A 23,473-nucleotide genomic window follows, 5' to 3' on the forward strand; every position below is an offset into this window, starting at 1 on the left:
TATATTTCATCACAAATTTAGTAAAGCGATGACATAAAAATGTTTCATTTTAGGGGCCAGGGATTTAGCTCAGTGGTTTTGCCGCCTGCTGTGCAAGCTCAAGGACCCAAGTTCGATCCCTGGTACCAAAAAAAAAAAAAGTTTCATTTTCATATTCAAATATCTTCTATTGATGAAAATAAACATGTGAAAATATTACGTAAATCCTATGACATACAGATCATACTTTTGTTACAGAGATTCTTCGAGATGCTTGTTAATGCATGCCTTTTGTTTATGACAATTGGAGGTGGTTTTCCATTTGAGTCACTGATGTTTCCTTGCCTCTTTTTTTGTTGTTTCATTTTGTTTTTTTGAGACAGAGTCTCATTATGTATTTCACCCTGGCCTTGAACTCACAGGGGTCCTCCTGCCTCAGCCTCCCAAGTACTGGCATTACAGGCATGTGCCACCACGCCCGGCTGCCTGTTAAAGAGCAGTGGATGTAACTTAGTGGTAGACCACTTGGCTGACAAGCACAATGCCAAGGGCTCTATCCCCAGCTTCCCCCCCCCCCCCCCCGCCCAAAAAAAGTGATTTAAGGAAATATACTAAGTAAACAATAAAGTAGGCTGTGTATGGATATATGGCACAGTGGGATAGCAGTGGTTGGTGTTGGGAAAATAGGAATAAAACAGCTTTATCTTTTCTGTTCAGTCAAGCATGAAAATCTGGAAAAGATAAATCTTGAAATAAAGAGACAAATATGCCCCCAGGGCCCACTTCCTCTAGAAGTGCTACCTTACTGAATCCAGGGAAGTAACAATGTCTGCTCTGGAGAGAATGGAGATTGAATTAGCAGCTCCCCTGGCCTGCAGAGATCCTTCCAGACCCTTGGCTCCATTCTTCACAGTTCTCTGTCTGTGCCCAGCTGTCCGTCTTTCTCACTCCATCGAAACCTGCTTGTGACAACCCCACCTCACTTTTGCCTTAGGCCTCACTAGGGCCCGCCATGTTCTTGGGAGCCTTGTCTTTCTGAAAGCATTCCTTCACTGGGTAGCATTAATAGGCAGTGCTGGAGGCAGGTGGTGTTTGTGCTTGACTCTTACTCGGTGTGTGTTTCTGACTACTCATGCCTATACTATGCCCAACTCAGCCAGTGCCAGCATTTTACACCATTACTTGTAATGCTGGATGAAGAACATAGGCCCCTAGTAGAGGAATCTGTGGCATCAGCAATCTACAAAGGAGAGCCATCTTTGAGATGGGAACAGAGTGGTGGGAAAGATCACGGCATTCTGGGGGTGCTGACAGGGATTAGGGTGACTGTAGGAGTTGCAGGTGGCACCTTGCTGCTGATCCCAATCCTTGTCTTGCACTTCTGTGCCAACCTTCCCCCCAAGGCTTGCCTTTTACCTTGTCTGGGACTCACAATGTGAAGCATCATGGCACCCCCTGAGCCTGTATGCCTTCCGGCCATGATGTTGATAATCCAGTGCCACTGTGGTTGTCATTCTTCCAGTGGCTAGTCAAGGTTCATCAGTGTGTCTTACTCTACCTTCAGGAGCTCCTTGGGGTCCTTTAGATTGGGCTCATTGCATGTGGACAGGCACAGCCCTGTCACACATCTCTTCTTTCTCACCCTGATCACAACTGTCCTGAACTGAGTGTAGCGCTGAGTGCCAGGTGAGGGCAGACATATACCCCCAAATCCTAACCTGGGGAAGTGATCCTTTGCAAGTGTATACGTGCTTGAGTGTGAGCAGCTGTTAGTTCAGAGCCTCCTGTCTCCAGAGTACCCTGATGTTGGGTCAGGAAGGCTTCCTGGAGGTCAGGGCATCACCCTGAACAGTTACCCACTGTAGTGTTGGCTATTTGTCGTCCATTCCTTTCTCCTGATCACAGTATAGAAAAAAGGCTGAGTTCTGGTGGTAACAAATTTGAATTAAGAGAAAGTTGCTTTGTCTTAAAAAGCACATTGGGCCGGGGATTTAGCTCAGTGGTTCCGCCGCCTGCCTCGCAAACGCAAGGTCCCGAGCTTGATCCCTGGTACCCAAAAAAAACCACATTGGCTATAAGTCTCTGTTGAAGTCAGAGTTTTGTCTCAAATTAGCTGCCCCTTGTCCTCCCTGAATCTGCTCTAACCCTGATGCCTTGTCCTTCTCTTGGCAGTAATCCAGTCCCTCATAGCACTGGTGAACGACCCCCAGCCCGAGCACCCGCTCCGGGCTGACCTAGCTGAAGAATACTCTAAGGACCGTAAAAAATTCTGTAAGAATGCTGAAGAGTTTACAAAGAAATATGGGGAAAAGCGACCTGTGGACTAAAATCTGCCACAAATGATTCCAGCAAGTGTGAGCAGAGACCCCGAGCAGTGCATTCAGACACCCCGCAAAGCAGGACTCTGTGGAAAATTGACACGTGCCACCACCTGGCATTCACTTGTGGCAGTTACTAACTTTCTACAGTTTTCTTAATCAAAAGTGATCTAGTAACCTGTAAAGAAAGGATTAAAAATTTCAGATATTCTAGTTCTGCTTTCTTTGTTTTAAAAATCACTGCTTCAGTCCACTCCAAAAGCATGGTGTTTCTTTTCTTGTCCAAATTTGCCCAAAATCTTCAAGTTACATTTAGCCCATAAGGTTAAAAAAAGAAAAATAAGGGTTGTGGTTCCCATTCTTTCTGTGCCCTTGCAACTCCCACTCTCCCTGCATACATTCAGTTTATTTTTCACAGATTCACTTTCTAACACCCAGATCCCATCTTTACCGCAAAGAAGAAATGGCTCTGGCGGCTTTTCTTCTCCCGTGTCATACTGCCCTGTATGGGAGTTGGTTCAGTTCTCCTGATGCCAGTCTATAACGTCCTTTTAAAAAACTACCAAACAAGCAAACAACCCCCCCCCCAATAAAAGAAAATGAAAAGAAAAAGCCTGCAAAAGGAGGTCCAGCTCTTCTGTAAAAATCTGGCTCTTGTTTCCACAACAGTGTGGAATAAGTGGGCAAGCCCCACTGTCTGTGTATACCTGATTGAACTGCAGCCTTATCTGGGCTATGTAGGAAACCCTCAGTGCTGGGTCTGGTGACTCTGGAGGGAGGGCTTGCCAGCTGAGGACACTGCGCTTGTGAGATAATGATGAATTTCTCACCAGAAAGTCTCCTGAGGCCAAGATTCGGCACCCTTCCCTGCAGCCATGTTAGAAGGTCCACTGGTCAGCGCAGCAGAGCAGAAGCCAGAATATCCATTTCAAACTCCAAGCTCCTCCATCCCCGATCTCCATCGGAATGTGCCACTGAGCTCTGTGACTGCTCTCTGCAGCAGCCCCACCACAGCCCTCCCTTGGCACAGTTTGACCCTTTGTGGGATTGGAATTGGCTGGACTCTGCTTCATATCTGGTGTCAGTCTGGGGTTGCTGGAGCCCCTGTTGGCCCCTTCCTTTGGAGCAGGCGGCAGCCCAGGAACAACACAGCCTTCCTTTTCTCTTCGGACTCAGTCTTTGCAGAGTCAAGCTCCACGTGAAGCTCACTCAGTAATACCTTTCAATGTGTTTTATATTGTTTTGATTGCCTTTTTTGTAGAAATAAAAATTGACCTTAGAATTTATCATCAGATGAACTTTGTAAGGATTTGAATGTTAATGTCTTTCAAGGAAAATGGGACTATCTCTGAAACGGTAGAGAATGCATGGCACTCTGATACCCTGAGGAAGCTGATCAAACACCATGTGTTACCAACCTCTGCCACTGGCGTCTTCCCCTTCCTGGCTGCTAGGGGGACTAGATCCCATGAAGATGACTTCAAGAAACTGCTTTCTGTTTTTTCACTTTAGCTCTATAACTTGATCTTTCTAGGGCTTACAGACATATAAGGTAGCCCTGGGTTTTGCGTGTGCAGAAGTGCGAAGTGATGGGTAGAGTAGGGGCATAACACTGTTCAGTTGTCCAGGCGCATGGCTCCTGCAGTGTGTAAGTGAACTCAGCTGCTTTAGTCCTGGGTACGCAAGGGGCACTCCAAAAGCCCAGGACCGCAAGAGCACAGGGCCAGCATTTCCTCATCTGTCTCTTCATTAGCAGAAAGGTGATAATGGATTTTATTTCACTCACACTCAGATTTGTAATAAAATGCCAAATTCTGTCAGAAGCTGTCCAAACAAGCCACCATTTGTTCTCATTGGTTCTCTAAGTCCAGAAATAATTGTCATTCTTGAAAACTGTCCCATTGCTTCGTATTTCTGCCAGCGTAGCTCTGCCTGCCTGTCACCCCCTCTCTGCTCTCTGCTCACCGTGGGAGGGTACCCTTATGCTGGCAGCCCAACTCAGGGACTCAGCCCTGTCACTGGCACCCCATGGTCTGCCCTGGCAGCAAACACCTGGCTCTCAAGTCAGTGGGTGTCCCTCCCTGCTGCCTGGGTGGCTTGCTCCTTTCAGCTGTGCCCCGGGCCAGTCTTTGAGCAAGCTGGCAGCCAGCTCTGCCTGCTCCCAAACCAAAAAGCTGAATACTCTGGAGAAGGGGAGAGCTGTGAAGCAGCTACCCATTGCTGACCCGCACTGGCTCAGGAATTCACATCACTTGGTTCCTTGAAGTGCCCGGGTCCTCTTCCTGCCCTTCCACAATGGTGGAGAATAAGCTAAGATGCTGCGATCCCATTCTGCTGCCCTTAATAAAAATGCTCTCTGACAATGGTTTGGTTGTGTGGGTATCTTCCTTCCTTTAGGGGTGGGTAATAACAGGGGCCTGTGTTCTTTAAGACTGGGAGGTGTGGCTGGGGCCTCATCTGTCCCCATTCCAGCCTTTCCAGGAGAGCCACACAGAGGTGTTCTACCTCCCTAAAGGGAAGCAGTTGGGGTATAATCAGCACTGGGAACACCAGAGTCCAGGCTACCAGGCTTGTAGAGGGACCAGCGGAGGTCTAGTAAGGGGACAGCAATTTCCACACGAGTGGGTCACTTTAGTCTTGTAACCCCAAGAGAGTGATGTGATCCATGTTTAGTAGAAGTGAAAACAGGCCCTGAGAAGGGGGTCTTGGTCAAGGTCCTGGGACTAATGAGGGTGTGGTTAGGCCATTTCCCCAAATGGTTCTAACCAGAAGCCAGCCTGGCACGCCCCAGACAGCTCAGCTCACTTCCAAAGCACACCAGCAGTAAGGCCTACACTTGGCGGTGGCAGGGTCTGCAGCTTGAAAAGGGAAGCTCCCTGGGGTGTCATTTTACTAAGGTCAAGGAAAAGAGTCCTTTCCTCTGATTGTGGGGTGGAGTGTTCTGCCACATGCATGGTGCTTTGCCCTCTGAGTCTCAAGGCAGCCTGTGAGCATTATCCCAGTTTTCAGGGAGGAGGAGACAGGCTCTGAGTGATACTTAAAGGCACCTGGCTGTTTTTACACTTAGTCTAGGCCTGTTACATCCCACCAGTCAGCACACTTCCTCCTCCTAGAGGGTCCCTGAGAGCCAGGCACAGTGGTACACACCTGTGATCTCCTCCACTCAGGAGGCTGAGTTGGAAGGATTGCAAGTTTGAGGCCAACCTGGGCAATTTAGCAAAACCTAGTTTGAACGGATATAGCTCAGCGGCGCCACACCTGCCTGGCAAGCACAAGGTCCTGCATTCGATCCCCAGAACCAAAGGGCAGGTCTCAAAAAAGAAAAACCCAGGTGTGCGGTGACACACCTGTAATCCTATCACTCTGGAAAGCTGAGGCAGGATTGCAAGTTCAACCTCAGCCTGGGCAATTTAGTAATTTAATGAGACTCTGTCTCAAAAAATTAAAAGAAAAATTGGAACGAGCTTACCCTCTTCCCAGACTCATGCTGGTCTCTTGTACCCCTTTCTTTTACACCCTTTAAAAAAAAAAACGGCTGGGTGTGGTGGCACATGCCTGTAATCTCAGCACTCAGGAGGCTGAGGCAGAAGGATTGCCACCAGTTGGAGGCCAGCCTGAACTACATAGCAGGATCCTGTCTCAAAAACAATAATGCCTCCAATCCCTCTCCACTGTGTGCCACCAGTGACCACGCCCACAAAACTTTTCCCCTTCTCTTCTCCCCTCCCCTCCCGAGGTAACCCCCTGTTCCCTGGTTCTACCAGTCTGACCAAGCTGCCTCACTTCACTCTTAACTGCTCTTGGTCCCTAGAGCTGTTCTCAGCTTCTATCTCTACTTATCCCGCCCTTCCTTCCTGGGTGGGCAGCAGTACACACAGACTTTATGGCCACCCTTACCTTCCACCCAAATATCAGAGCTGCACAGCCAGCTTCTGCCTCTGAACACTTCACAGCAGAACCCCCACTTCTGGCAGCTGCCTTGGGGTCAACAGGCTGCCCTCAGGCCACCCCCTCTTGCCACCCCCAGCTAGCACTCTGCAGGAGTGTGGCCAGACCATGAGGCCAAGGCTAGAGGTAAAGGCTAGGCGGCAGGCAGGGCAAATTCACAGTGACTTCTGTTCACAACCATGAAAAAATGAAAGTAGGAAAGGTGTAGCTGCCAAAAAATCAAGGAAAGGTTAGAATGCAAGATGAGCATGGAACAGAAAAGGAGCTGAAACCACAGCCAAGGGAATAGAGGTGTGGGCCAGCAAAGAAAAGTGGGCCAGAAGTCAGAAAAGAGGAACAAGATCCCACATGTCCCTTCAGAAATCCATGTGTCCCTATAGTCTACCTAGGCTGAGTGAGAGCCCTCAGCACCTGATTCTATGTTTGACACATAGAGTCCGGTCCAAATCAAGTGAATGAAAGAAAGCTCCACAGCCCTGCTCTGCCACTCCCGCCTCCAGGCCTGTAAATTGAGGACACATGGCATTAAATGAGACAAACGTGTGGTGTTTCATCTGCCTTTCCATCGTTGGGAGTGGGGCACAGGGACTCTGTGCTCAGGACTCCCTATGGACTTCTGCTCCTTGCATCTCAGAGCCATTGGTCCAAGTGACGTGGAATCCCTGTCCACAGGGCATCCATATACCAGCAGGCTCAGGAATTCCAGGTTTCAATTTCCACAGAATAGCCTTCCCAGAAAAATATAAACAGTCCTTTGAGCTCACAGGACCTACTCAGACCTGTCACATAGAATAGCTTAGAACAAGTGACCTCTTTTTAAATCAAAATTAAAGTTATATGCTTCCCAAAAAAGCAGCCTGGTATCTCCTGTTCCCACTTTTTTTTTTTTTTTTTTTTGGTACTGGGGATCAAACTCAGGATCTTGCACTTGGGAGGCAGGTGGTGGCACCACTGAGCTAAATCCCTGGCCCTCCCCACCTCCTTAAAAAAAAAAAGGAATAAAAAATTTAAGCATTGCCAGGTGCCCTGATGGTACCAGTAGTCCCAGCTACTGAGGAGGCTGAGGTGGGAGAATCACTTGAGCCCAGGAGTTTGAGACCAGCCTGGGGAACATAGTAAAACTGTCTCAGAAAACACAGGCCGATGTGCTGGTGCATGCCTGTAATCCCAGCACTGGGGAGGCTGAGAAAAGAGGATTGCCAAAAGTCGAGACCAGCCTGGGCTATACAGTATAGTCTTTTCTAGGCTGCCCTGGAATACATAACAAGACTGTCTACTCTTCCCCCACAAAATCTAAGCATGAACAAAACCAAAACTCAGAATGTTTTGCATATCTTTTCTGGAGTATCAATGATGGTCTGAGTCACCAAGAAGTTGCTCTGTCTCCAATTCTGCTTCTGTGAAGGTTTCCTAGGAACTGTTTATAAATCACCCAAGTCTGAAAGACATATACTCTTTTATTTACATAACAATCTGTCCACTGTCACTGAGCAGTCAGGCGTTTACACTGCAACATGAATCAGTATCCAGCACTCTGCAGGCCCTACACCCTGATGTCACAGGCTGGACCTGCCTATAGCCAAGCACTGGCTGCCACTCTGACCCATGAGAACCTGGGCACAGAGCTGACTGGCAGTGTGTCACACTGGGAAGTCAGAGACCCTGCTCCAGGGCCTAGTTCTAGGCTACACCTGAGCATAATCTTAGTCCCCTTCCTCCACACCAAGGAGCATTAGTGCTTAGGTAGGGAAGGACCCAGGAAAGGTTCCAGAGTGGGCTGGCAAGAGAGTCCTTCTTCTGGCCTCTTGGAGTCCAGGTCCTCAAGGGCACAGAGTTGCACCCCGTCCTGGGCCAGCCTTGCCCGCAGTGTGGGTGCTGTGAGAACACGCAGTTCATGCAGTCTCTCCCAAGAGCAGGAGAAAGCGTCAGGACCCTCACCACAGCCTCCGGCTGGGGGCACACTGGGGTAACCGGGGTGTGTCATCAGCTCCACTGTCAGGGTATGGCCTGTGGGATTATCTTCCAGGGCCCGTACCACGGCCCCCAACACGCGGTGAGCAGACATGTATCGCCCGCAAGTGCTCAAGCCCACAAAGGCGTCTGTCCACCTGTGAAAGCAGGGGCAATAACGGCAGAGCTGCCAGGTTAGCAAGATAGGGCAGGGGGCAGAACAGGACGAAACTGGAGGCCAGCCGGTTCTTTCCCAAGTTGAGAAAGGGACGTAGCTGCCCAGGTACAGCACTAGGACCTGTGGGAGCAAGGGCTGAGGCAGCAGGGATGGGGTCTGCTCACCGCAGGCCGTGGTGAGAGAAGGGGCCCATGGCGGCCCGGGCATCGTGCTCTACCGCACAGGCAAAGGCGCGCGCGGGGGCTTCCAGCCACGCACAGCCGCCCACCCCGCGTTCCAGCGGCAGTCTTGTGAAGCGCACTCCGCAGGCCTGCAGCGCCTCGGCGAACACCTGGCACACACCTGTGGGCGGAGAGGGCTTCAGGAGGGGCTGGTTCCATCACTCGGTGTATCGACCTCCCGCCACCCCCTGGAACCAGGTCCCCAGCCTAGGAACGCCAGCCCACGCACCTGGCAGCACGTGTACGTGCTGGTGCCCATCCACATGCGTGGGGGGCTTGCCCAGCAACACCCTGAAGAGGCTTAGCTGGGCCTCTAGCTCCTCTCGCACCTGGAGGGAGAGGGAGAGGGAGAGGGGAGAGCGCCTTGAACTTCCGGGTAGATCACAGCAGAGGATGCCCTACTTGTGCCACCTTGCGGCCGCTTCAGCGTTTGAATGGGGAACGTCCCCAGCGCTCGCTCCTGCCCCTGATGATGTGTCTTGCCTGGGTCCCCAGGGCTGAGCTCTGGAGGTTACCGCTAGCATCCTTCTGCAGCCACGCCCCCGCACCTGGGACAGCGCCACGCGTCCGGCAGCCACCGCCTCTCGGAATCCCATCTTGCCCAGGAAGAAGCCTTCAGGACTAAGCAGCGACGAGGTGCCACGGCGGGCCGGGCCCACGGGATGACCCTCGGACAGGTTGGCGTGGAGACCGGTGGGGATGCTGTGCCTGCGGGCGGAGAGCGGGCCGGGAGCGCGGGAGGCACGGGGCAAGGGCGTCCCCAAACCCGCCCGGGCCGGTGGGGGCCGCCCTTACCTTCGGGCCAGCTCCGCCGCACTCTCCACCGCTGCGCCGTTCACCAGCAGGGACACGCTGGTCACGGTCCCTGCCAGAAAGGCCTCCACGATACCTTCATCACGCCGCGGACAGTAACCAAAGTCATCCGCGGTGACCACCAGCCGCACACGCGGCCAGGCCATGGCTGCCTCGAACCAGCGCTGCAGTAGAGGGGAGTGGGCTAGACAGTACGGCCCCACCTCAGCGCAATCGCCCAGACGCAACCGCACGTCGCCTTTGTTCTCGCCACCTAGTGGTCCCTGCGACAGCTGCTCTGTTTTACCAATCCCAAAGCTTCATTTACTGCAACGTGGAACTCGCCTTGACTTCAAAAAGTGGTATTTGAAAAGTGATGTATTAAAAAAAAAAAACCGAAAAAACAACAACAACAACAACAACAACCGAGAAGGGGCTGGGGATTTATCTCAGTGGTGCCGCCGCCTGCCTTGAAAGAGCAAAGTTCTCAGTCGGATCGCCAGTACAAAAAAAAAAAAAAAAAAAAAGAGGAAGAAAGGAAAAGGAAAAAAATTCCTTTACCCTTTTCAGAGCTCACACCTATTAACTTTGTGGGTAGTATCATTCAGTTTTTTGTTTTTGTTTTTGGGGGGTTTTTTGGTACCGGGGATCGAACTCAGGACCCTGAGCCTGCAAGGCAGGTGGCGGAACCACTGTTTTTTGAGACAAGGTCTCACTGTGAATTCCAGGCAGGCCTGGAAACTTCTGCTTCTCCTGCCTCAGCCACCTGAATTTTATGATCAAGCCCACACTACCGCATCCGGTTTTCTTTTTTTTTTTTTTTGGTATTGGGGATCGAACTCAGGTCCTTGAGCTTGTGCAGCAGGCGACGAAACCACTGAGCTAAATCCCCGGCCCTCCCAGCTTTCTTTTGATAGTAGTATCTATGAGTTTTTTCATGTTATTAGCTGTTTTTGCTTCCTTTTCAAACTGTCAATTGTCTTCTGATTTTTCTAAGAGGAGGCTTTTTCCTACTGAACAAGAAAATGAACACATAAACCAATGGCTTCGTTTGAGAAAGCATTAGCCCTTATTTCCATCTTGAGCATTGTGAAAGAATACAACCTTCACATTCATAGCCTCACTTTTTTGGGGTTTTTTTTTGGTACCAGCGATCAAACTCGGGACCTTTTGCTTGCAAGGCAGGCGGCGAAACAACTGAGAGTAGCCTCACTTTTATTCCTCTTTGGTTCAGAAAATGTTCCTTTACCCATGACTATAACAACAGTAACCATGGTGACGGCCAGAGTTTTTACTATGTGACCATCTGGATTTCCTCTCTGGAAAGTATGGTATTTGTGTCCAGCCTATGAGATTGGTAATGTCATTTCTGTTTTATGGTTTTTGTTTTTGTTTTGTTTTTGGTACCAGGGATCGAACTCGGGTCCTTCCACTTGCAGGGCAGGCGGCAGAACCACTGAGCTAAATCCCCGGCCCTGTCATTTCTGTTTTTACAGATAAGAAAACAATGTCAGAGAGGGTAAGTATTGTCCTACCAAGAACAGTGAACTGATCCCTGCAACTCTGGGCCTATGCCCAGGTCTTCTCTAGTCCTCTGGGCCCCGTTTACCCACTTAAGTCAGGGACAGAGAGAGCAGAGTAGAGCTCGAGAATAAATAATACCTCACATGGAGGCTTGTAAGAATTGGAAGCCTCAAAGAGCTCTTCATCCAAGCTCTTGGCATAGAGACACAGGCACTGACAGTGTTAAGAGATTAGAAGTGACTACCTTAGTTCCTGCCCCCAAAGGGACATTATCTGGTAGGCAAGTAACAACATTGTGTGACAGTCAGGAATGGGTTTTGCTGTAAATCTGTTGTGAGTGTCAGGCTCTCTGGGTAGAAAGGAAGAAGATGTAAGGGTACCTGGAACTTTTCTTTGGGTGTCAAGTGTATTGTATGAAGATCTTATGTAATCCCTATACTCTCACGCAGAAAGACAATACCACATCCACCCCCTTCCCCGTTTAGAGAGGAGCCTGTGCTCAGAGAGGTTTATTTATACCAGCAGGAAACGTAGAGCCAGGAATTAGAGCTAGGTCTGAGACAGAGCTGGGACTATCCACTGTTCTCAAGGAGACTGCAAGAAGCCCCAGAACAGATGCTGAGGTTGTCCACACTAAGCAAGGGGAGGAGGCCCCCGGAAAGAAAGAAGTACAGCCGGAGGTCCAGAGCTGTGCAGCAACCAGTGAGAAAAGTGTTTGTTTCACCGGTAGAAGACATGGCTTTTGCTCTTTGCCTCCCCTCTGAGCAGATGATCAGCCCCAACTTCAGAGCTCTTTACGGTCCGAAAGAAACTGGTCAGCAGCAATCCTTAGTCCCTTGGCTCCCAGCAAAAGTGAGCAATACCCAGGGTGGGGCCGTGGGGGAGGGACCAATTTAGGCCCCTCCCCAACCATTGTGTCTGGGAAGCCAATGGGCGAAATGCGTGTTGCTAACCAATCAGAATGCGGTATGTAAACGAACACGCGGGGAACCACCCAGGTCGCTACAGTGCTCGGATGCAGCTGCCCGGGGGCAGACTGGCGAGGATCTGGGAGGGTACTCTAGTGAGCTGGTCGGCCCTGTTCTGGGTCTGGGAGGAGGGAGATTCGGACACACCTACAGACCAGAGACGGTCAGAGATAGTGTGGGCTTCCTCCGGGAGCCCCCACCTGGACAACACCAGAATGGGACTGTATGCAGATGCCTGGAAGATTCCTAGCAGAGGAAGAGCGTCATGAAGGACGCAAGGTGCGCGGAGCAAGGGACCCGAGGACCCCATGGGCACTGACACTGGGGCGGAGGACTCAAACCCGCCCGATCCTCACTCTGCCTCCCTGACCGCCCTGCGCAGAGAGCAGTCCGCTACTATGCTGTGGAACTGAAGAGAGAGGAGGCAAGCAGCAGGCCTGGCTACTTGCACCATGGCCAGCTGCCACCACCACTTGGGGTACCTGGCGGAAGATGAGGCTGGCCACAGCACGTACATGGCTGGAGTGAGTGTGCCCAGCAGGCCTCAGACCCTGATGCCTGAGAATCCCCCCCCCCCTTTTTTTCCATTGATCTCCTAACAGGGAGACCCTTATTATAGCCTTGAACTTTCCTATGACCCCTTTCTGGGCCCTGATCACCCTCACTTTCATTCTGTGTGTCCCCCTGACTCCAGCAACCTAGGAGGGACTTTGGTAGACTAGGAACCCAGCCATAGTTAGCTCAGGACTCAGGACCTCAGGTGTCCTGTGCAGCACAGCAGTGCAGACAGGACAGGCCTGTCCATGGGCAGGAGAGACGCGGGAAGATTTCGTTCATGTCATGTGTGAGGGAAGAAGTGGCTTTCAGACTCCCTGGCTAGGTCTTGTGTATGTGAAATGTATGTGCTGTACATACTTCAGGGCAAGCATAAATAGATTTCCACTTTCCAGATGAGGAAAATGGACCTCAAGAGAGGCCCTTGTGGGCACGATCATATAACCTGAAGGTGGCAGAGTCAGGTACCAACCTCAGGATTAACATGATTTTTTTTTCATTCAGTTTATTGGTAGAATTTAGGTGAACATTGTGATCACATTCATCTTAGGGAATTTGTGCCTGTACATGATATATCTTGAAGCATGATTTTTGTGGTTTTTTTTTTTTTTTTTTGAGGCAGGGTCTTGCTATGTAGCTGTGTCCTTCAATTCACTGTATAGCCCAGGTTGGCCTGGAACTTGCAGCAATCCTCCTGCCTCAGCCTCCCAAGTGCTGAGATTACAGGCATGTGGCACCATGCCCTGTTCAGAATTACCAGATTCTAAATGCAGTTCCCAGGCTAGGCTGTAGCTCAGTGGTAGAGCACTTGCTTAGCACATTCAAGACTTTGGGTTCCATCCCCAGTATCACCACCACCAAAAAAAACCAAACCAAAAACCCACAATTCCTTCCACTGTTCAATCCCCACCCAGCTTCTAGTGGCACATTTAGGAGAATCCCAGTGAACCCTTCCCTGCAGGGCATCCTACCCACTATGACAAGCTTGTTTTCTCAGGTACTACCACCCAAGAAGCCACTGTTGCCAGAAATGGGACCAGCCTCCAAGCTGGGTCGTGTGCCACACCCACCATCAGTGGATGGCAGTTCAGCACACCAGGGCTACTGCCAAGCCCCTAAGAGACCTCAAACTTCTGGTAGCTTCCTAGATTTCCTGACAGAGGGCCAGATGCTGGACAGTCTGCAGACAGTGGTGAAAGAGGCAACCGAACTCATAGCCAGCATGAAGACAGAGGCTGGGGTGCCACTGGTGGATGTGCAGGACTCCACAGAAGTGCCAAGTGGGAAGCGGTGGGTGTGTGCCCGACCCAACTTCAGCACTGTAAAGCAGCACCATGTTCGGCCCACCCTCTGCACTGGTCACCCCAATAATTACCCATCCTGCTCCAGCTCCATGTCTGACTCCCATAGTAGCCTCACAGCTGGCCATCTGGGCTCCCACAGCCGGGACAGTGACCTAGGTCCCCGAGGCTTAGGCTCATTGCCACCCATGAGAGACAGACTCCTGCTGGAGAAAAACCTCAAGCGGTTGGTACAGCTGGAGAACAATGGGGTGAGATCTGGGACCACAGTTCAGGGGTGGTACAGTTGGGGTAGACCTGAGCCCCTCAGCCTGGACACCTCTCTGGGTCTCCCTCTCTCTGCAGAAAGGCTGGAGTCAGTCCTGTTCCCAGAGGGACTCCTTGCTGTGGAACTCACTAGGCAGCCAAACCAGTAGCCAGTAGACCCAGGAACAGCCCCTGTCCTGGTTCTCAGGGCTGCTGGGCTCCAGCTCAGGGACCCCTGAAGCATCAGAACTGGGACCTGGAGAACGGGAGCTGATTTTCCTCAAAGAAAAGTTCAACAAGAAGAGGGAAGTCCTTGCTGAGCCAGCCAGCACCCTTTGACCTGCGTGGCTACTGTGTTCTCCATGAGCCCCATCGTACCCTGGACTTCCTGGCCAAGCACCACCTCTACCGTGTTCTGCAAAGTGTGGTCAGCCAGGCTTCAGACAAGCTCAGGGGCACCCGCTTCCATGATGGCTGCCCTCTCTTCCCTACCAATTCCCAGCCCACCTCAGCACTCCCAGTTAACCACAATCAGGGGCTACCAGACTCCAAGCCAGCTGAGGGGGAGGAGCCCTGTGATTCTCTTCACACCACAGTCTCCAACCCCAAGTTACCTCACAGAAAAAGCAAGAATGAATTGTGCTCCCCTGTATCTAGTGCCCAGATGGCCAACAGATTCAAGCTCAAGGTGACAACCACAAAAAAATACAATATCCCCAGCCCGCTATTCCATTCCAGGCACAAGGCATCTGACTCAGATCCCAAATTTCAGAAACCATCTGTGGCCCTGAGCTCCAGCCAGAGGTCCCAGCCTAAGCATGGCCTGCACCTTACCCTGCCCACTTCTGGGGCCATGGTGGAGGGGGCCTCCAGACAAGACTGCCTCAGGATTCCAGTCTGGTGCCCACTTGCCTCTCCCTGCCCTCTTCCTCCTCCCTTCCCATATACTTTTCATTCACCCCCTTCATAAGGAGCTTCTCCCCATCTCTTTCACTGTGTCCAGAGGTCCCTTCTCAAGAGAGGAGCTGGGGGGCTGGGGGACAAATTTTCAGGGGAATGTCTCCTTCACCCACCACTCCAGGCAGCCACTGTCATTGGCAGTAACTATGGCAACTTCCCGGGCAAGGTACAAGCTACTAGAAGACCACAAGGTGTTGTCAAGGATGAATAAAAGCTATTTTTTAAAAATCATGGGCATTTTTTTCAACATTTTATGTGCATCTTGGAGCCCTTCCCATATGAGGAAGATCCTGTTCCTCATGGACAGCAGCCTTTGCCTAGAGTAGGGGCCTTTAATACAGCTGCAGGACACTCAAGTCTTTCTGCCTTGCTGAAAGGAATTTGCCCAGGAAGGATATAGAGATGTAGGTGCCCTCAGTCTGGTGGGTCCCCAACAGTCTCCCAACCTGCCCTCTGTCATCCAAGCTCAGCATGCTTTCCTGTGAACACAGGCCTGGGTTTGCTGACATGGCGACTAAGGTCAATGGCCTTGCCCCAGGCCTGACCGACCAGCTGCATGAAGTAAGCATGAGGGTTGGCTATTGAGTGTGACAGCATATCAAATGTGACAGGGCTGTACCTTTTGTGTGACAACCATTTTTTATGTCGGATAGGGCAGGCAGAACTGCCGAATAGTCTGGCAGATGTAATAAGTGTCATAGGGTAGCAGGGAGGGCAAACTGACAGGGGTGACGTGTCTCCTTTTTTCTCCCTGACTGCCACACAGAACTCCAACACCAAGTTCACAAAGAAGCCACTGCCTTCCTTCTCGCCAAAGTCCAGCTTGTCCCACCTCTCCAACCCGTTTTGAGGAGATCATCAACTTCTTGGTGGAGCAGGCAATCTCCTTGCTCACTCTCAAGTACTAGTACGAGAAAAACCTCAATAAGCAGCTTGGCTTCATCTCCTTTCCTGTCACCGAGGCTCTCATGTACGTCTTCCTGGGCTTCAAGAAGGTGAAGGGCTCCCAAATTCTTCTGTCCTCAGAGATGTACTGGAGCTGCCTGATGTGCAAGCTGCAGCAGGCCGAGTGGACACTGCAGGCCTCAAGGCAGGCCTCCCACGTGCACAGCTCCCAGGCCAGTAGCAGCTCCTTGAAGCCTGGCTCCCACAGGGTTCGCAGCTTGCTGCTTGGTGCCTCCCAGCACAGCACAAAGTCTTCATCCATTTAGCCCACACCAGCCACCAGCAGCAACCAGGACCAGGCCACAGAGCCTGGCCTCCCTCTCAATGCTGAGATGTCAATCCACCAGCTGCTCAGCCCTCGGGAGCCTATTACAGCTGAGAAGCAGGCCCCCAGTAGTCTGTCACACCCCAGGCCCTTTGTGTCCTCTGACCCGAGCATGGGTTCCAGTCTCCCCAATTCTGCCAAGATGATGAACATTGAGGGCAATGAGAGCAATGCTGAGGCTAAAGACAAGGGGAGCGAGGATGACAAAGCTGAGGGCATGGATTTCTGTGAGGATGAGAGCAATTATCAGAACGTCCTGGAGCCTGGACTGGAGGCCACGATCAGGCATTCTGTGGACATGGGCCACAGTGATCCCCCATGAAGTCCCTGTAAGCCACACTTAGTGGTTCATTCCCTGCTTCTCCACCTGGTCCTTAGTGGCTGCCCACTCAGCCAGCTGCTACCCTAAGCAAGGTCAGGATGGGCTGAATGTCCATGAGGACCTCTGCTAACACTCACAGGGAAGCCAGTGGGAGAAACAGAAATAAAACATCTGTAGATGGAACACAGTCTTCTCATCCTGAGATTTCAGCCTGCCTCTCTTTGTACCTGTGCAGTTGCTCTTGAGTAACCCTTAAGTGTGGGCCATCCCTGATAGCAGCCAGCCTTCATGACAGCTGGTAGCACTCTGACCCCAGGACCCCTTTTGCCAGGAGTAACAGCTTTCCTCTTGCATGATCAGCTACCTAAGCCACTTAGGGCTCCTTGTCTCCTTTCTCTTGTGGCCCTTGCGTGGCTACTGCTTTTGGAGGGGTCTTCCTCTGCCTGGGATGGCTTCTTTTTTTTTTTTTTTTTTTTTTTTGGTACTGGGCATTGAACCCAGGGCTTTTGTACTGAGCTGCATCCCCACCCCATCCCCTTTTTTAAAATTTTGAGACCATCTCACTGAGTTGCTAAGTTGCTCAGGCTGGGCCCGAACTTGCCATACTCTTGCCTCAGCCTCCCAGATTGCTAGCATTACAGATATGTGCTACCACACTTGGCTTCCCTTCTTGTTTTGCCATGACACTGCCTCATGTTACAACTGAAGAAGCATGCAGCCACCCTCTCCTAACAACTGTCAGTTAATTGTCTTCTGAATTAGTTTTTCTCAGCTCCAACTCAAGAATCTGGAGTTTCCATTCCAGGCCACCCAGTGGCTGCTGGTTGGTCAGGCTGTGGACTGGCTGTGGAGGGCTGGCGATGGAACTAACTATCCAGCAAGGATTCTGGCCAGGGTGGCCCTCTCTAGAAAGGTCTGTGAGTGTGGCCCATGCTGTGATCAGCAGGTTTTTCGCTAAGGCCCTCCTGGGGCTTCTGGACATCCTGTGCCTCCAGCAGAGCACCCTTTCCCTCTGCCTTTCCAAGGCAGCCTGCTCGTTGCCCTATTTATGCCTCTTCACCCAGGACACAGCTCACCCTCTCTCCTAGCTGCCCCTGTGGCCAGGCCTCAAAGCAGACAAGAGAACATGTGAAGACTCTGCCACTGTGGGGAGCTTGGGGACTCTTGTCTCTCACCTCTCTCAGGAGTCCAGCCCAGTGCAGAGGCCAGGCCTACTCAGCCAAGTTTGACCATGCTCAAGCCCAGGGAGCCATGTGTGAAGACATAGCAACTATCAGGCTCCACTGGAGACAGGTAGGGGAAGTCCCGTGGACACCTATCAGACCCACACTTGCTCAGCTTCCATTCAGTGGAACCAGCATCCTAAGGTTGGTGGGTCAGGGACACATTTTTCCACAGTGTTCTTGTGTCAGAGATCTTTTAGAGCATATTCTTGACTCAAAATGGCCATTCCACCTACCACCACCTCCACAGCTCTGGTGGTATCTGAGTGCCTTATCACTTGCCCACAGTTGATAGACCCTATTGGCACACCCCTATTCCAAGCTAGGCTGGTTGGTTCTTTCCCAGAAGCCTGCAACTGGGAGGAAATGAGAGCTTCTGGGTATTCGCACTGATTGCTGAAGACAAATATGGATGATACAGAATAGCCATAATCTGTCCATCCCAAAGCAAGAAATCCTATCAGTAGGAAAGAGCCAAGAAAGAAGCCCTCAAGTGGTAAGAGACAGACAGTACCTACTGTGATTCCTACCTCCCCCCAGGTCCCACTGTGATATCATCAAGGAAGAGAACACGGCCCCACCCCTGCCTCAGAGGCACATGTCCCTTGAGTGACTGGGAACAGCCCCTGTGGAAACATTGATAGCTTGTACTAAAGACATGTATCCTTAGACCTTATTTCAGCTATCTCTTGCTGTGTATAAAATATCCCAAGACTAACCAGCTTTTTTAAAAAAGATCATTTATCATTATACTAGGGTTGATAGGCTTAGCTGGGTAGTAGTACAGGCCAAAGTTGCTTATGTGACTGCTTTCAGCTGGGAATGGGCTGAAGCTGAACAATGCTAATGTGCCCTCTCTCTCTCCACAGTTTCTTTTGGTACCAGGGATTGAACTTGGGACCTTGCACTTGCAAGGCAGGCACTGGAACCACTGAGCTAAATCCCCGGCCCATCTCTCCACAGTTTCTCCACACAGCCTCTCACCATGCAGTAATCCCACCTGCACTTTCTCACACAAGACAATGCAGTGACTGGCTTCCTAGGAGTTCCTATGGCCAGTGCTCAGAAGTCCCCAAACTATACTTTTTTTTTTAAGCATTCTATTGGTCAAAGCAAGTCACAGGGGAGGGGAAAATGGACTCAGTCTTCTTTGATTACAAAAGTGGGAGGTATTGTTTTCACTTTGATGCTGGGCATCAAACCCAGGATTTCACACATGCTAGGCAAGTGCTCTGCCTCTAAGCTATAACCCAGTTCTGAAATGGGAGGAATTGTATGTGGCCCTGTTTGGAGATTAGTTACTACCCTTCCTCCCCTCCACATCTGGTTGCACCTTGAGCAGTTTTTGGACCTAACATGAGCTGGTCAGACTCTGTTAAGAATCTGATTCTGGGGCTGGGGATTTAACTCAGTGGTTCCACTGCCTGCCTCGAAAGCACAAGGTCCCGAGTTAGATTCCCTGTACCAAAAAAAAAAGAATCTGATTCTGAAAACAAACTATGGTTGAAAGGTGAAGGCTACTGGAGAAAGATCATAATTGGTCCTGATCACCTGCTCATGGGGTGAGCCAGGGAATATGGTCTGCAGGGGAAGGCAGGAGAAAAGCTGTGAGAAGCCATGAAGCTTCACACGAGTCCAAGGAGAGCCACACTGCTTCCTCCACTCTGGGTCTGGGATCTTGTCAACTTAAATGACTATCAGAGTTTTTCCAAGGCATTGTATTCATTTGGGAATAGCAGAGCACTGCAAGGGAAATATGCATGCCACAGTATACTATGAGCATATTCAAGGAGGTTGAGGCAAGCTTTTAAAGGTGAAATGAGCTGGGAGAGATGCTGTGTGCCTATAGTCCCTGCTACTCACAAGGCTGAGGCAGAAGGATTCGTTGAGCCCAAAAGTTCAAGGCCAATATGAGCAAAACAGCAAGACCTTGCCTCAGAAAACAAAAAGCAAGCCAGGCATGGTAGTGTGTGGCTGTAATCCCAGAGTTCTGGGAAGCTGAAGCAGGAGGATCAAAAGTCGGAGTATAGCCTGGGTAAATTAGTGACTTAGCAAGACCCTGTCTCTAAAAAAGGGTTGGGATGTAGGTCAGTGTGAGGGCCCTGGGGTTCAATCCCCAGTACTGCAAATAAATAAATAAACAAATAACCAACAATATTAAACATGAAAACCCGACATTGGTCCAAGGAATATAGTTCAATGATAAGTGTTTCCCTAGCATTCCTGAGGCCCCGAGTTTGATTCTCAGCACTGTGAAAAAAAAACAAAACCTCAACAGGGTGGGGGCATACTGAGTATTGTTATCACCTAAATTAACATGTTGCTGTTATTACAAGGGCTTTCTTCTGGATTTTCTGGATGCAAAATTCTGGATGACTTAATTAAACCTGAACTTTAACCACTGCTTTGCTAGTGTCCCAAGTGTAAGCTTCATCAGTCTTGTTTAAGATAGCCCAGAGCCAGTTACTCCATGATGCCCAGCACAGGACGTGGAGTTAAATAAGGCAAGAATGTTCCATGAATGAATAAGTAAATAGTGGCATACGCTTTCCTCCTTTGAAGCCTGAGCTGACAACCCTCTGCGAAGGCAGCAAAAAGGAAACCCACTTCATATGCCAGTCACTCAGTTTGGTTCCCGCAGTCCCTCGGTCTCCCTGGGCTAAGGTTTACTAAGACAGCTTTGGGACTTTCTGGTGGACTTATCCTCAAACTCCACAGCTCCGTGCTGCCCTCTGCTGCCCGATGATCCAACGACCATGAGATACTGCCACGGAAGGACTCAAAAGACTGAGTGGCCAGGGGACTTCAGAAACTCCAGCGTCCAACGACTGAAGTGACTCAGTGTCAGAGAGGAAACTATAACCAAATGATAAGGGAATTAATTAATCCCTGGGTTCAGGGGCTGAAGGCCCAGGAGATTCAGTAACGCAGGGATCCGTCCACTTTGTGACCCTAAAACCTAGTGACCCTGCTGGGGTCCGAGCGGAAAGACACATGATTTAGGTCCCAGGGATTCAAGATCAAGGGACTTTCGTAGATACAACTGCAGGGTGTTAGGACCTGAGCAGGGAAGGGGAGGCTCAGCAGCCACAAGGCTCGGCGCGCTCACCGCAGCTGCTGTCCTGAGCTCGCTCTTTCACAGCTCGGTGCCACAGCCCCTGGTCTCTTAATGTTCATTGGTGAGTCCTCGGAAATGTAGAGCAATCAAAACCCTCCTCGTGTCTCCAGCCACCCCTCCCAGCTACTACGAGGGTGGGCTGGAGGCGGGTCCCTCACGTCAACCCAATGGCAGTGCAGGTTGAGCGCCGCGCGGGCCCGCGATTGGCTGCTGCTTGAGGGCGTTGTCAGGGCCGGATTGGTCTGCTAGGGGACGGAAGCGACCGGCGTCCGGAGCTGCAGGAGCCTGGCGGGGGCGATGTGGAGCGCGGGCCGCTGTGCGGCGGCGGGGCCGGTTCTGCTAGCTCTCCTGCTGATGCTCTTGGTACCGGGCAGTAGTGCCACCAAGACTGGCGTGGGGCCTGTGACCTGCGGGTCGGTGCTGAAGCTGCTCAATACCCAACACAGGGTGCGGCTGCACTCGCACGACATCAAATACGGGTCTGGTGCGTGGAACCTGAGCGGGGCGATCGCCAGGGGGCAGAGGCGAGGAGGCCGTCGGGGCTGTAAGGCTGGGGGCTAGAGTTGCTGGGGGCCGTGAAAGGCCAGGATCGGGGCTTAAAGGGGGTCGTCTAGATATGGCTTGGGGCGGGCCAACCCTGAACTGCGGGTGGAAGGACTCGAGAGGTTCGGGGGGCCTGGGGGCGAACCACGGGAGCCCCAGTGCCCATGTCACGCGGTAAACTTGGAGTCAGGAGTTACGCGATTGACAGAGACCTTGGTGTCGGGCTGGGTGTCATTCCTCAGGCAGCGGCCAACAGTCAGTGACCGGTGTGGAGGCTTCGGACGACGCCAATAGCTACTGGCGGATCCGCGGTGGCCTAGAGGGCGGGTGCCCGCGCGGGTCCCCGGTTCGCTGCGGGCAGGCTGTGCGGCTCACGCACGTGCTCACCGGCAAGAACCTGCACACGCACCACTTCTTGTCGCCGCTGTCCAACAACCAGGTACGTCTCTTCCCTGGCTCCCACCTCCGTGTGGGAGACCCGGGACTCCTTCCCCTTACTGTCTCTGAACCCCAGCTTCTGTAAAAAGGGAATTTCGATTCAAAAATGATTACTTAGGGCCAGGGATTTAGCTCAGTGGTTCCAGCGCCTGCCTTGAAAGCGTAAGGTCCCGAGTTCGATCCCTGGTACCAACAACGACAACAAAAATGATTACTGAGCACCCGCGCCCTTTGGGGACACAGAGTTAACTACTAGGGTACTGCCCCCAGGAGCTCCCAGCCCCACTAGGAAGCAAATGAAAGAGATCCCTGTGATTAACTCCTCTTTTAGGAGCAAGTGGGGCCCAGGAGGGAGATCCACACAGCCTTTGGGATCGGTAATAGGAAAGTCTGAAGGGGGGTAGGAACTCAGGCTGGAATCCTGGAAGGATGAGTAGGAGTCCTGCAGGCCCCAGAGAGGAAAAGAGGAGCTTTCCAGGCTGTGGAAGAGCTTGTGGCAAGGCACTGAAGTCATTGCAGTTCAGGGTCTGGGGTGGAACTGAGGGTGCCTTTGGGGGAGTTTGTGGAAGAAAAAGTTGGAAAAAGAGACCTTGAACTGTCAGCCTGAGTCACTGGATTTAGAAGTGGTAGCCCTGGGAGAACATGGAGAAAAAAAGCCTTAACTCTCTGAGACCAGTGTTCACTACACAGAGACACGACACAGTGTGTATGAGTCTGAAGCTCCTGCCTCGGGCAAGGGATCCTGGGGTGGGAGGATCTTGGTGTACTATTTTGCAGTTGTAGAAGCTGAAGCTCAGGGTGGCACAAGGAAAGGACTAGAGGAAATGTAATGCACTGGGTACAAGTGTGATTGCTAGGCTCAAGGACTCAGTGTGTTCTCTGTGGTGACTACTGTCCCCCCATACCCACACCTGTAGGAGGTGAGCGCTTTTGGGGAAGACGGTGAGGGTGACGACCTGGACCTATGGACAGTGCGGTGCTCTGGGCAGCACTGGGAACGTGAGGCTGCTGTGCGCTTCCAGCACGTGGGCACTTCTGTGTTCCTGTCAGTCACTGGTGAGCAGTACGGGAGCCCTATCCGAGGGCAGCACGAGGTGCATGGCATGCCCAGTGCCAACACCCATAATACGTGGAAGGCCATGGAAGGCATCTTCATCAAGCCTGGTGTGGAGGCCTCTACAGGTCATGATGAACTCTGAGTGTGTGGATGGGTGAATGGAAAGTGGCAGAATGGGACATCTTTAGGGCCACTCTTGGTGGAGACTCTGGGTTTGTAGGGGTTCTCAAGTGCCTTTGTGATTAAAGACTGTTGGTCTGTGATTGTATTTGATATGAGTTTGGTGGTGACCAGAAGGTGCCAAGCCATCCCTGGCACAGTTTACTAGCTCTTCCTCAGAGTAAAACCTGTCTCCAGCTTGGCTGCTGAACCTGGCCAAACCTTTTTGGTGCTTTTCCATGCATTCCAATACTGCCCTGAGCAATCACCTCGGCTGTCTAAGACAGTCTGATGACAAATAACCTCAATATGCCAGTCCTTGCACATAATGAACTTTCCTATTGAGGGGTCTGGGCTCCAGGGCAGGATGAGTGGGAGTCCCACTCCCTCCTGCCAGCTGGAA

At 51.4% G+C, this 23,473-nt stretch overlaps 4 protein-coding genes across 8 annotated transcripts in view; 3 read left to right on the forward strand and 1 right to left on the reverse strand.

The window, feature by feature from the left end:
- Ube2l3 (ubiquitin conjugating enzyme E2 L3) overlaps positions 1–4,662 on the forward strand; it is a 53,310-nt gene extending 48,648 nt beyond the window's left edge. For all 5 annotated transcript variants that reach the window (XR_015446279.1, XM_004843307.4, XM_087198345.1 and 2 more), the window contains one exon: positions 2,152–4,662. Coding sequence is in view for 3 of the 5 variants with exons in the window: in XM_004843307.4 (XP_004843364.1) it covers positions 2,152–2,306 (155 nt within the window). In the remaining 2 variants the exon portion in view is untranslated. The remainder of the gene's footprint in view (positions 1–2,151) is intronic.
- A 3,027-nt stretch (positions 4,663–7,689) lies between these two features.
- Ydjc (YdjC chitooligosaccharide deacetylase homolog) lies at positions 7,690–9,646 on the reverse strand. Its single transcript, XM_004843313.4, has 5 exons — positions 9,390–9,646; positions 9,143–9,302; positions 8,824–8,923; positions 8,538–8,715; positions 7,690–8,353 (listed from the first exon to the last, which is right to left on the reverse strand). The coding sequence occupies exons 1-5, from the start codon at positions 9,551–9,553 to the stop codon at positions 7,978–7,980; spliced, it is 978 nt and encodes a 325-aa protein (XP_004843370.1). The 5' UTR covers positions 9,554–9,646; the 3' UTR covers positions 7,690–7,977.
- Positions 9,583–21,006, forward strand: Ccdc116 (coiled-coil domain containing 116). The gene is given in 6 exon segments (XM_087198343.1): positions 9,583–12,402; positions 13,431–13,985; positions 14,080–14,286; positions 14,288–14,668; positions 15,707–15,783; positions 15,785–21,006. Coding segments are annotated over 6 exon segments (2,040 nt in total). The 5' UTR covers positions 9,583–12,330; the 3' UTR covers positions 16,533–21,006.
- Positions 21,007–21,114: 108 nt separating this feature from the next.
- On the forward strand, positions 21,115–23,179 carry Sdf2l1 (stromal cell derived factor 2 like 1). The gene is made up of 3 exons (XM_004843315.3): positions 21,115–21,357; positions 21,659–21,855; positions 22,772–23,179. Exons 1-3 carry the CDS (start codon positions 21,171–21,173, stop codon positions 23,051–23,053), a joined length of 666 nt encoding a protein of 221 aa, XP_004843372.1. The 5' UTR covers positions 21,115–21,170; the 3' UTR covers positions 23,054–23,179.
- The last annotated feature ends 294 nt before the right edge of the window (positions 23,180–23,473 follow it).

Source organism: Heterocephalus glaber, unplaced genomic scaffold (assembly GCF_053883595.1).
Source record: "Heterocephalus glaber isolate CG9 unplaced genomic scaffold, H.glaber_assembly_v1.0 deba00001687, whole genome shotgun sequence".
Taxonomy (NCBI): Eukaryota; Metazoa; Chordata; class Mammalia; order Rodentia; family Bathyergidae; genus Heterocephalus; species Heterocephalus glaber.

Excerpts from the sequence above, each read along its gene's own strand:
- Ydjc (XM_004843313.4), bottom strand. The coding sequence starts at position 9,553 with ATGGCCTGGCCGCGTGTGCGGCTGGTGGTCACCGCGGATGACTTTGGT. Across the intron at positions 8,924-9,142 it reads GACGCGTGGCGCTGTCCCAG|GTGCGAGAGGAGCTAGAGGC; the intron begins GTGCGGGGGCGT and ends CTCTCCCTCCAG. Across the intron at positions 8,716-8,823 it reads GCACGTACACGTGCTGCCAG|GTGTGTGCCAGGTGTTCGCC; the intron begins GTGCGTGGGCTG and ends CTCCGCCCACAG.
- Sdf2l1 (XM_004843315.3), top strand. The coding sequence starts at position 21,171 with ATGTGGAGCGCGGGCCGCTGTGCGGCGGCGGGGCCGGTTCTGCTAGCT. Across the intron at positions 21,358-21,658 it reads CGACATCAAATACGGGTCTG|GCAGCGGCCAACAGTCAGTG; the intron begins GTGCGTGGAACC and ends GTCATTCCTCAG. Across the intron at positions 21,856-22,771 it reads CGCCGCTGTCCAACAACCAG|GAGGTGAGCGCTTTTGGGGA; the intron begins GTACGTCTCTTC and ends CCACACCTGTAG.